We start from the raw sequence: 12,865 nt of genomic DNA on the forward strand, positions 1-12,865 counted from the left end.
CTGTCCCCTCTCTCAGAGGACACCCTGGTCCCTCGTGAGTCACGGGGCTGTTCCATCCCAACAGGGACCTGCACCTGGTGCTGCAGGCACAGTGGTGATCTCCTCTCCACTGACACACACACCTGGCTCTGGCATGGGAGGAATTACTGCTCTGGCACTGCCTTGATTCATAGGATTTGATTTTCAGGTTTCTTTCTCCTTGCCTTCCTCAGCTCTTTAGTCAGGGAGGATTACACTGGTGGCAGTATAAAATGAGAGCTGCCTGTATGAGAAGAGGGCTGGATTTTCAGAAAACATTAACACAGCCCAGTTTTGGAGATCTGACTTGGACATCACAGTCAGGTTTGGGAGCTTTTGCTTATGCAAAGCAGCAGAAGTGGGTTGTTTCCATTTTCCATGTTGTTGCCAGTGGGGCTGTCTTTGTCCAACTGTGCCCTGGTGTACCCTGGCAGAGGCAAACTGCCCCCGGAGAAGAACTGCTGTCAGAATCCTTTAAAGTCGGTCAGGCAGGCTCCTGCTTCGAGAGGTTTATCAGCAAAGATTTTCAGTGCCTCCAGTGGGAGGCTATTTTTATTCTATCCAGGGGCTACCTTCTGCTCTGAGGTCTTTATCACGTTTTTTTTGGAATCGAGAAACCTGCCTCTTTTAGGACAACCTTAAATACCTTCATCTTTTGCGGTCCAAAAAACTAGATAGTTTTTTCATTCAAGGTAAAAGTTTTTGGCATTTCTGTGACACATTCAAGATTTCTTTTGTTGCTTTTTTACTGTAGAAGAGGGACACTGCTGTAGACATGAGAATACTCTGTTTTCTCCATTGAGCAGAGCTGACGGCAAGTGGGGTACTTAATAGTTCATCATTCATACTCTGATCAGTGCTTGACTGTTGCAGGAAATCCACTGCACCATGTAATCAAGATTGGAAGAGCTCTCCAGAGATGATCTTGTTCATTTTCCTGCCCCATGGCAAGATCTGTCATACCTGTGTCTTTCCTGACCTGTGTTCTCTTAAGACCTCTGCAGCCTTTCCAGGCAACATATTTCAGTGCCTCACAATCCCTACCAGTAAAATCTGGTTTCTCCCCACCTTGTATCTAACCTGAATCATCTCTGCTGCAGATTAAACTTGTCACTTCTTGTCCCATCCATTTTGAATTCAAAGAACAGGTCATTCCTTCTTGCAGCAATGTTAAATATTTGAAGACTATTCATGTGCTTCTCTCTTCCTAGTGTTAAATACCCACAATTTGTTAAATCATCCCTTCTTCATGGTGGATTTAAATCTTCTATGTAAACCTTAATTGGCCTGTCTTCTCAAAAATACTCTGTGACAATCCCAGTCATTAACTAATCCACAAACAGTTTAAACCCTTTGATCAGCATTTTATTTATATACTTGAGTAAAAGCATTCAATGCCAGCTAAACTGCCTGTTTTGTACATCACTGTCTCTGATAGCCTTGTGCTGGTGTGCAGGCAAAGAACCTGCAGGGTTTTCTGCTGCTCCCTAACTGCATTTCATTCCAAGGGAAAGGTTGGGTGCCTGGCAGGGTGTGAAGCTCAGCGTGGTTTGTGCCTTGGTTCTGTGGGACAGTGCCCCGTGAAGGTTGTGCCTTCAAAACAGAAAGGGAGCCCAGAGACAGAATCATGGAATCATGGGTGTCTGCAGGCATCCAAAATACACGCTGATGGGCACGGGAATTCGGAAGTGACATGTGCTCAGACAGGTGGTAGGCTGTGAAATGTCACTTGGTATTAGGGCCTTCTGGCGCGGCTGTGTTTGAACAGTCAGGTCATGCTTGGAGCTCAGCAACTGTACTTTGACTTGGATGTCCTTGATGGGTATGGTTTCAGCTCCAAGGAAAAGTCAAGGAAATTTGTATTTTAGCAGTACATATGGGGGAAGAATGGAAGGCATGGAATGTAATTCCCTCTGGATTTCTCTGTTGTAGGTGAGTGTTTTAACCACCTTGGAGCGGCGGTTCAACCTGCAGAGCGCCGACGTGGGCGTCATCGCCAGCAGCTTCGAGATTGGCAACCTGGCCCTCATCCTCTTCGTCAGCTACTTTGGGGCCCGAGGACACCGGCCACGCTTGATAGGATGTGGAGGGATAGTCATGGCCTTGGGTGCCCTCCTTTCTGCCTTGCCTGAGTTTCTCACCCACCAGTACGAGTACGAGTCGGGGGAGATCCGCTGGGGAGCCGAAGGGAGGGATGTGTGTGCTGTCAACGGGTCCAGCAGCGATGAGGGACCAGACCCGGACCTTATCTGCAGGAATAGGACTGCCACCAACATGATGTACTTGCTGCTCATCGGGGCACAGGTTCTCCTGGGCATTGGTGCTACCCCTGTCCAGCCCCTGGGAGTTTCCTACATCGATGACCACGTGAGGCGGAAAGATTCCTCCCTCTACATAGGTAAGGCTCTCTGAATTTCTCCTCCTGGAAGGCTTTCCTTGTGGGCTGGCATCTGGCTCTTCTTGCCTGTTTGATGCCAGTAGAAGTGCCTCAAGGCCTCTTCTCCATGTGCTGCTGGGCTGTGAAAGTAACTTGGCATGGGTGTCTCCATCAAGCAGCAGGGGAGCACAGTAGTGCTTGCTTGTGTTGTAGCAGTGGTAAAGGTTGACAGCTGTGATGATTGGGCAGATGCTCATTCCTTCTCTTGTGTTTGCCCAGATTGCTTTAAGTTCTTATATTGATGGCTCGTGGCTCAGTTTTAGCTGAAGAATTTTCAAGTGGTGTGTGTGATGATGGTTGACTTTTTTATTTTGGTTTTTTTTCCCCCCACACGATACCCTAGTTCTCATCCTGTTCCAAAGCATCTGAGTGATCACTGCAGTGTGAGGAGACTGAGAGGACACACGTGTTGTCACTACCACTGTCACGTTTTAGCAAGGAAGTGCCAGTTACAGAGTGGGTGCTGTGGCCCAGGATGCTGTGGCAGGACCCTTGATAATGTGATCCCTGTAACGGAATGGGATGTGGAAACTGGTGAGGTCTATTTTCAGATACAGTGAGCCTCAAGTAGAACTCATGGTGCTGGTGATCATGTTGCAAAATTCTTTCATATGGTTATGCTGTGAAATTTGCCTTTGATTCCCCAGGGAAGCATCTCAGTTATTGGGGTAAAGTGCTTGTGGGTGCTGCTTGAGCAGTAGTTGCCCCTCCCAGCAGGTTTAAAGAGGATGTTGTTGGTCAAGTTTTCTTTGAAAAAATGTACCAGCTTGGCACATTCCTCTTTCTGCAGGATTTGTCACTAGGTGAGCTGCTCCAATGGAATAAATCAGTGGAGTGTGTGCTGCCATTGTTGGTATAATCCTGATAACCAAAAGTGTGCACTTGTCCCATCATCCCCACCTTGGTGTGACTTTCAGCTGAATGGGTGATCCTTTTCCTGTTTGGGTTTTTTTCCCAAAGACATTTTTATCAAGTTTCCAAGCTGAGTGTGGCCATTGAGGGCACAGCTGAGCATTCCTGCTGACTTTCAGAGTGCTTTTTAATGTCCTGGGTAGTGCAGAAGCCTGGTGGAAGGTCACTGCATAGTGTGGCACTCATGGATGTATTGCTGCTTCACTCAGAGCTTCGTCTGTGTATTCAAAACATGTCCCTGCTTTTCTGTAGCTGGCCATAAAATCATAGTATTTCAGCATTTAGCTTTGTCCTTGGGTCATTACTCATCCTCACTTGGTTCTGTAAGTGTTTGTGAGGGATCCACTGGACAAAGAAGGATGATGTATAAAATACAAGATAATGTACAACCCAAAGGTGAATAATGAGACTGAATTCACTGGAGCAACTGTGCCAACACCATAAATGATGAGCTGGAATTAAGAGTGATTCTAAGATTATCTATTATAAATAACTGTATGGAGGAGCAGCAACTTCTTTCAGTCTGTTCCGTGGGCATTTTTTAAGCAATGCTTCATATCTTGAGAACAGGCTGGAGGAGGGTGCATGAGAGGAGGATTAGGAAGAGTGATTCTTCTTCTTCCTGAGCTACATTCATCTTGTATGCTAAAATAACGTGTTTAAAGTTGGCAGTTCAACTGTAGCTGGGAAAATGCTTCCAGAAAATTATTTCTGCTTACTATGTGCTGCTTTTTTATTTTTTCTGCAGAGATAAGGATGTTGTCTAACCGTATTTGTTACTACATGTGGAGTTTAAAAACAAACAAAGAGAAAAAGCCACACCAAAAAAAGCTCACCACGAAACCCCAAGCATTTTGGGGTTGTTTGCTTTCTAGTTTTAGCTATGGAAATCATAACCCGAATTTCTACATCTGAATTGTGGTTTACAGTGTATGCACACTCAACCAGCAATGAAATTTAATTTCTGCCCTGTCCTAGCCTATAAATCACAGGTAGGGTTTCAGATACTGGATGATTAATTCATCTATCAACTTGCAATCAATTTTGCTAGTGAAAATAAAAGCTACCAGGAAAAAAAATCTATTCCATGAATGAATATAAATGGAGAAGTAACAAGTGGAAGTGTCATCTTACAATTGGTGGAAACTTGTGAGAGAGTCAGATTTCTCAGTTTAAATGTTGTTTGAGAATTATTTGCTCAGATTTGCCTTTAACTGATTATTTTTGTTGATGTCATCAATGCAGTTTTTAGTGGCCTTAGAAGAAAGCTGGCTGAGCAGCTTACCCACTTCATTCTGCTCTGTTTCACAGAGGAAATAACTGCAGAGTGGATACTGTCACTGTGCTATATTTATATCAGTTTGCTTTCTCATAATAGCACACTCACTCAGTGGGGGCCGTGTGTGACCAGAGGAAATGTTTTTGGGTAAGTTCCCTTAGTTGAAATTAGGGGCAAATCTGGCATAGATGGTTCTCTCAGGACAGGAACTAATTAATAACAGTGATAATAGTCTGGCTGAACTTTGTAAAATGATTGGATGCTGCTGAGAAATGATCAGATTGACCAGTTTGGGCTGTCCTTAGTGTACTGCTTATGTTGGGTCTGGGTGTGTTGCATTGGGCTGGACTGTAGCTGAGGGTTAGAAGCAGTCTCTCAACCTGACAGCTAAGCACTACACATAAATAAAAATCCTCATGTCCCAAGGCAGTGAATTAGATAGAAATAACTGTGTGCACCTAGAGTGGTTTTTTTTTTTCTCCTTCTGAGTTCTATCAAAGTTAAGTGTGGTAATAATATAATATCTAACACAGTCACTTTGCAGTGAAATAACAATACAGTTCAGCTTCTCTGGTTATTTAAAAAAACAGTCCAAACCCCAAGAACCCCCCCCAAACCTTCTTTTTTTGTGTGTTAATGCTCATGTGGATGCAGAGGAATGCAGATGTGATACCATATGGAGTTTAAAGTGGTGCTTTGGCTTTAATCATTAGTGGAACTAATAGCATCTGTGGAGTGTAATATTTTTCAGAACACTGAAGCCCATCAGATTTCTCCTGTGGTTTCTCTGCAGTGACAGGCACACAGGAGGTTGTGGGCAGTGCACCTCTGCTGAGCATCCTTTGAAGTCAGGGGCTGCTCAGGCTTGTGCTTTGCCAAGGAGGTGGGGATTCTTGGAGTTTCTTAATTAGCGAGGCAGGGGTGAGATACTACAGGAATATTTCTCTTCATGGGCTGCTGATTTGCAGCTTCATGTTTCTTTCTTGCACTAATGGCAGATTTTTTTAATTATTTTTCTTTTTGCTGCCTGCAATGTGTTGCTACCAAACTCAAAAAGATTCTGTTGCTGTAGTAACCAGGCTGAGGAAAAAGGGGCTGTTTTGGTAACCCAGGGCAAAGTGAACCAAAGAGGTGAGTGTGTGAAAAGTCCACGCTGAAGTATGTTCCAAAGGAAACACATCTGAGCTGTAGCAGGGTTAGAAAGATCATGGCAGCATGCCTGCTCTGGTTAATCATAGAACAGTTTGGGTTGGAACAGATCTCAAAGATCATCCAGTTCCCACCCCTGCCATGGGTAGGGACACCTTCCACTGGTCAGGAGGAAACTCTCCTCCTATTTTCAGCATCTGACCCACAGGTCACAATGCTGGCAGTAGCAGACAGAAGATGGAAAAAAAATAAAGGAATTTTCTTAGCAGTTTGAAAGAGAAAATATCTGGAGAAAATATTCTGGTTTGGTGCTGGTTTGCTTGCTTCTGAGTCTGAGCTCGTATTTAATATTGGAACTCCCATCTAATGGTTTCCAAATTAACAGATTAATTTTACCTGTGTGCTTATTGGCATCTGACATAAGTAACTCCTTTGAGTGGAGGAATTCATCATTCCTACAGACTATGCAGGGCTTGTTACTGCTCCATCTTCACTAGTGTCAAAGGATTCCTTCAATTTGTGGCACTGTTTATTTTAAAGGAGTAAAGACTACTTACTCTACGCTTCTTTTCTCCACCCACTAATGACTCACTTGGCACTTCCTTTTTTAGTTCTTTCTCTGCTCAGTCTTGCTGAGTTCTCTTGAAATCAGTGAGGACTTTGTCATTGGGAGGGAGATCAGAGCTGATACAAAGAGGGGAAATAAACCTGATCTGACAGTGGTTGTATGGATTTGCTGCCTCTCAGATAAGCTTACAAGAGTATTTTTGGTCACTGGAGTGCCCGTGCTGCTCCCAGCAGTGCTTTGTGAGTCCCATTAGAGCCAGTGCACTGATGTGGTTGGTTAATGTTTTTAGCAGCCTGAGACACACCTTCTGGCCTTCCTGCTGCATTTAACATTTGCTGATAAAAGTTCTTGCATCTTGTCTGGGACACAGTTACCTACAGAGCAGAATGAATAGCCTCTGGGAGCCAGTATTTGATCTGGGACAATTAAGGGCTGTATTAAACAGAGGAAGTTGCTATTATTCTGTCTCCAGTTGATGGAGGAAATTGATATTGATGTTGGAAGGAGCCCTGCCAGATTGTGAGACTCATTCAGAAGAATGCTGTGCTGATCTTTAATGCATTTCAGAGTTTCTCTTTGCATTTGTTGAAGCTGTCTGTGTGTTTGGCATTGTGGGCACACAACCCACATGTTCAGGCCCCATGACTTGGGGGCCTCACTGAATTGCAGTGATGTGAAGAATGGCTTAAAGGAAACCCCAGAAGGGACAAGTCTTGAGTCGAGAAATGTGTGCTGTGGAGTGATGAGTGCTCCTGAGTTATTGCTGTGCACAATCTGAGCACAGCATCCTCTGGGGCACAGAGTTGTCCTTGGCCTGCTTCATGACAGGGCAGAGGAATGCAAAAATGGGTAACTCAGCTCTGCTTAGCTGCTTTCTTCTGTCTTACCTATTTGGCTTTTCTGTGTGTATTTTGGTTTTATCATATGGCCGTTCCAGCTCTTACCCTTGGTGTGAGAGGAGAACTCAACAGAATGGTGTGTTCCAACCACATCTGTCCTAACTAACCCTGTGAGAGGGATGGGACCCTGCATTGCAACTGCTGGCTTTGACCTTTGTATTAGTGTGGGGATATTTTGCATGGAATTTGTAGAAGCACTTTTTGTTTTGTGATGACAGAGGGAAAGCTCACTCTGGCTTCTGGTGCCTTCTGTCTTGCTTTAAGCACCAGCTCAAGATTTGCTGCAGTGGAAGACAAACATGCCCTAATTGGGATCTTGCTGTCTCCAGGGATAAATTTGTCCATTTGAAAAATCATTTATGGTAGCTTACGTCAGTCAAAATGATAGCAGCCATTGTGCTTTGGAGAAGGAAAAGCGTTTTCTCAACTGACAAGAATTAAATCTGAGTTAGTATCTATGCTGGTGAGTTAATGGCAAGTTATCAGCACAAGCTGCTGAAATGAGAGTTTGAGTCAACATTTTGTGTGTTTGAGGTTTGCTGGTTTTGTCTCTACCTGATGAAAAGCCTCTTACAAGGAGGATGAACATACTTTGATCAGTCTTATTCTTTCCAAAGCTCTCAAATTTCTTGCCCTGTATGTCTGAACCTACATGTCTAAACCACAGGAAGTGGAATAAGTGTGTTTATAGCATACAGGTCATATCATCAGCCTTTTGAGCCATCTGTTGATGTGTATTGACTGGAAGGCCTTTAGGACCCACCTGAGAGGTCTGTACAGCTCTGCCCATCCTGGCTGCTCATCCTTTCACTCCTCACAGCATCTCCCCCTCTCCTTCCTGTTGTGCTCATTTGTGGTCTTGCAAGCAACATGGGTGCTTGATTCACATGAGCCCTTCCTGCTGGAACACGCTTCTCTGAGCTCACCACCCAAGGCCCTGCCAGCCTTGTGCATTTTTCCTTTTAAAGCCTGTTTCATGAGCTCTTTTGTAGTGGATTGTGGCTGACTCCTATCTGTTGTATTTGCTGTGTGCCCACTCCATGCCCATCAGCTGCCTGGTGATTTTGTCCACCCCCACGTGGGCACAGCAGCCAGAATTGCTTTTCTCCTTGCTGCTACAGGCAGCTTTATAGGTGTGGAATATTTTTAGCCCAAAGACGGGATTCTGCAACGCTTTTGTTCAGTGAGTGCATCCTCCTACGGGTGATTTGGAGAGCCTTTCCTTCCTGTCACAGCCTCCCCTGGGCTGGGAAAGGCTCAGGATTAGCTCTGAGAGCTGCTGCCAGCGCCAGGGATGTGACGCCTGCTCGTTACTGAAGGTGTCTGTGTGAAGGATTCTCTGGTTGTCTCCCCCATGGACTGCCTGTGATCAGGTGAAATTACACAGCAGATATCCTGGTATTAACCCACTGATCCATCCACAGCCTGCAGCCCTTTATAATTACAGCCCTTTGGGGAGAGATGGGTGTTCTCATTTGCTGCGTGTCAGCAGGGCTGGCTCCCTTACACATGTCCCCTTTTACAGTGCTGGTGGTAATACCCTGGAAAATTAAATGGAAACACCAACAAGCGTGTAGGGTGTATTAGAGCACTAACAATAATCAATTAATGGGAATAACCTTTCCCACTACAGGCAGGAAGGCTGTTGCAAAAAGCAGTAGCTGAATGGATGTATTTATTCAATTAAATAAATATATGCACTAAGTCGTAACTATTGTGGGCTCCATTATTCTACAGCAATTGTTTCTGTTACCTTAACCTTCTGCTAATAGCTTTTTTTTCCCCTGTTGTTATGAGCTGAGTAAATAAAGCTTGAGCCCAACCAAATGACTTTGTGTGAAAGCATATTGAGGGTGGGAGCTGTTTCCATGTTACTTTGTGCTCTCTGGGCACTCTGCAGCTGGTTTTTGCCTTAATTGGGATTTGCTGACTCTGATGTCTTGTAAAAATCACTCCATTTGTTGAGTTTGCTGGGTTTTTTCTGTGGAGTACTTTAAATAGTCATCAGCTGGGAGAACCTAGTGAGGTACATCATTCCTGGGGCGGCATGCCTAGTGCAGTGCCCTTGTCATTTAAATGGCACGTATGCAGAGTCCTCAGGCTCATAAAATTAATTAAATAGATTGGAAGGTGCTGAGTTGCCCCTGTCAGAAGCTGAGGGCTGTATTGTGCTTTGTTGATGGCACAGGCAGGAGTGGTGTGTGCCAGTCTTGGCCCTTCCTCTGGGAACTTGACCGAGACTCCCCAACCTACTGCACATAAATTGGGGCATCCGTGTTGCCCCAAATGTGCCCAGATGTTTTGGCTGCAGTTTACAGGCTGGCACTGAGGACAGCTGGGGCTCTGTTTCCTATGGTGGGACAAGACACAGAATTTTCCTCTTTGCCAGCACAATTCAGGGCACTGGCTGGGTGTTACTCACTTATCTGCAGGACAAGGTGCTTGTGTGAGTGTGTAGGAGAATGCAGAGAAGTTCCTGCAAACTCTTTCACATCAGCCTCTCCTGTGCCTGGCTGAGGTGCTCAACCAAGTTTTCTTGCACTTGGAGAAGTTGCTGCAGGTCTGAGCTGGGTTCTGGGAGAGCTGGCACTTACACTCTTTGTGCGCCAAAAAAGTGCTGTTTGAGTAACCTCCTAAAGGTGTTTGCTTTTGCAAAGTCCCAGGCAGTGCCATGGCACAGACATGCAGCTCTGCTGACCCACAGGCCTGGCAGCACTCAGCTGCCAAAGCTGTTAAAGTGTGGTTTTATCCTGGCTTTGCTGGGCACTGGGGACTGTGCAGGGCACTCCACCACCCCTCTGTCAATGACACGTGTGCCACTGTTTCATGACCCTCCTCATAATACATTTCTTCTCTATATCTGGAATTGGAATTGACCCTGTAGTAGTGTAAAATCTTTATCCTTGTCCTGTTACCACAGACCCTGTTAGGATGTGACATGGCCCAGCAGTATGGGACTTGTGGCAGAGCTGCTGTGGGGACATCAGTGCAGCCTCACTAACTACAAGTGTCTGATTACCCCTCAGGCACCAGCCTGGAGGAAAAAATGTGGCCAAAAGTGATGGGTACCTTGTAAAACAAAAATAAAATTCCTCTGCATCCTTTGTGGTCATTTTAGCGGCCACTGGAGTGGAAGCTCTTCCTTGGTTTGGTGAACGTTGAAGGTTTATAACTTTATGGATTTATTTGTTTTGCATGAATGATGTTTCCATACATCCGAGGTTATTAAGCACTTTCTCCTTGGGTTTGGAGAAATTCTGGCTTTGCTTTCTCAAATTTGGTTGTTTGGTTCAAAGTTGATGTCTGCTCCCAAAATTGCTTCTTCGAACTTTGCTCTTCTGAAAGGACTCGGTGTTTTCTCAGATTTCTTTTTGCCAGGGTATGGCCATTCCATTAACTATGCTGCTAATGAGGTATTTGGCTTTTCCTAAGAGGGAGGCCTGCTCCTGCTAAGCCCCCTTTTGATTTCAGTAATAGGGATTTTGTATGGAGGAGACTATCCAAATTTGGCCCTTTATTTACCAGTTAAAATGTGAGATTTAGTTTCTTGGATAGAAGTTAACAACATGTGACTTTGCTATTTGACTTAATACCTCAGAGCTCTTGAGTGCAGCCAAACAAAGCTGTGTCTGTGACAGGGAGCAGGATCTGGCTGAAGGCAGCAGATCAAAGCAATAGTGAACATTCAAGTGTTCAAACTGGTAGAAGAGCAAGATGCTCTGTGCAACAGAGTCCCTCTGCTTACCTCACTTTTTCCCTGTGGTATTCTGTGCATTCCTGCCCTCCGTGTTAAGACAAACCAGTCCCTCTGTGACTGTTTGTACATATTGATGTGATACTGCTTATTAGAGTTTGAAAGAAATAATATTAGGGGGGAGAAAAAGACAACTGGGACAACTTTGCTGTGTTAGTAATTGCTGCAGAGACCAATTACCCATGTGATGAAAAACCACCTCTATCTTGTTAGCCATCAGCTACAACATATGGATGTCCTAATCCAATCAGGCTGATCATCAAAAGAATAAGACTTGTTAGAGAGAGCTTTTTCTCTCAGACAGTTATAAACTGTGGGCTGGGGTTAGAGACTGAAGGGGTGGTAGCATGCAAGAAGTGAGCTAGAAAGTCCCCTGGTTGTGTTTTTGAGATGTCTCGAGCGCTGATTAATGCTTTACTGGCCTGAGCTGTCATTTCTCTGTGAGCTTTCTGGTTATTCTGGGCACTTGTGGTTTTGTGTGTGTGTGTGTTTTCAGTGTTCCCCCTCCTCACTTTATATAAAAACTCACACTCCTGGAATGCAAGCCACAGATGTTTAACTGCATTTCTGTTATCACATCCACTGTAAATGTGCTGCTGGGAGACAAGCACACTGTGTTGTAAACCACAGGAAGCAGCATTGCAGAAAACAAAATTATTTGCCGTGGTTCTGGGTGAGAGTTCTGTGAAGAGTTTCCCACAAGTGCCAGAGGGTAAGAGGTTTGTAGGGAGAGATAACACCTATTTAATACACACATGCTCATGCTTGGTGGAGCTTGTTCTGATCAGTGTGACTAATCATGCTCAGGAATATTTACATTTTGTTTCAGTTGTCACCTGATCTGGTAAAATAACATCACTTCAAACTTTGCTTTACTTCATGTGTTGGTGAGACTTCCCTAGGAAATGGAAACACTCTCTTCTGTAATTGTATACCCCCCTCATTGGGAGCTTAGAGTCCTGGAGGTACTTGATTTATAAGTAGGAGCAAAACTTAAATTAAGCTTAGGTTAAGCAAATACTCCTACTCAGCAACGTCTCAAGGGTTATAAAACAAGTTAGTGAGAGGGTGAGAATAGACCCCAGGAATTCTGACTCCTGTGCTCTGCAATTGCTCTGAGAACTAAAGCATTTCACTACATTCCTGCAAAGCAATGCATCTTCCATGGGTGCAGACATTCCTTTCTTTTCAGTGTCAGAGGGGTTACAGATCCTGCCTTTTTGTCTGCTAGCACTAGCCTGCTCCACCTCTGCAAACTATGTTTAACTTGCCTCCAAGAGCTGGGTGATTAAACTGAGACCAACTCTGTCTTTGCAGAGTGGAGAGAGACTATTTACAAGAGCGTGTAGTGACAGGACAAGGCTTCAAACTGGGAGTAGGCTTAGATCAGATATTAGGAGAAATCTTGATTGTGAGGGTGGTGAGTCACTGAGAACTGGTGGATTCCCAGTCCCTGGAAGTCTTCAGGGCCAGGCTGGATGGGGCTGTGAGCACCCTGGTCTAGTGGAAGGTGTGTTGAAATTTTAGGTCCTTTCCAGCCCAAACCATCCTGTGGTTGGGGTTTGGTGAGCTGCAAGGAGCATTTTGAGGACAGTCAGACCCCTCACTCTCCTGTAACTCATTCCCAGCAGCCAGCAGCACAGGGATGAACATCCCAAACTTGTCCAGTCCCCTCTGAAGCTCACTTGCACCCTGCACAACAAAAATGGGAGCAAATTCCACAGTTCCCTGTGGCTTTTCTCATCTATGAGTTAGGCTGTGCATTTTTTCTTCCCAAGATTGTTGCTTTCTTCAGTGGATGTGTAGGATTTTGGCTTTAAGGCTGTGAAGGTGGCGAAGTGGGCACAAA

General features: G+C 44.9%; 1 protein-coding gene across 1 annotated transcript in view; it reads left to right on the forward strand.

Moving 5' to 3' along the window:
* The window catches only part of SLCO3A1 (solute carrier organic anion transporter family member 3A1), a 135,714-nt gene that overhangs the window by 21,353 nt on the left and 101,496 nt on the right, over nucleotides 1–12,865 (forward strand). The window contains 1 exon segment of the mRNA XM_058033618.1: nucleotides 1,951–2,416. Coding sequence (XP_057889601.1) covers nucleotides 1,951–2,416 — 466 coding nt within the window.

This window comes from Melospiza georgiana, chromosome 13 (genome assembly GCF_028018845.1).
Source record: "Melospiza georgiana isolate bMelGeo1 chromosome 13, bMelGeo1.pri, whole genome shotgun sequence".
Taxonomy (NCBI): domain Eukaryota; kingdom Metazoa; phylum Chordata; class Aves; order Passeriformes; family Passerellidae; genus Melospiza; species Melospiza georgiana.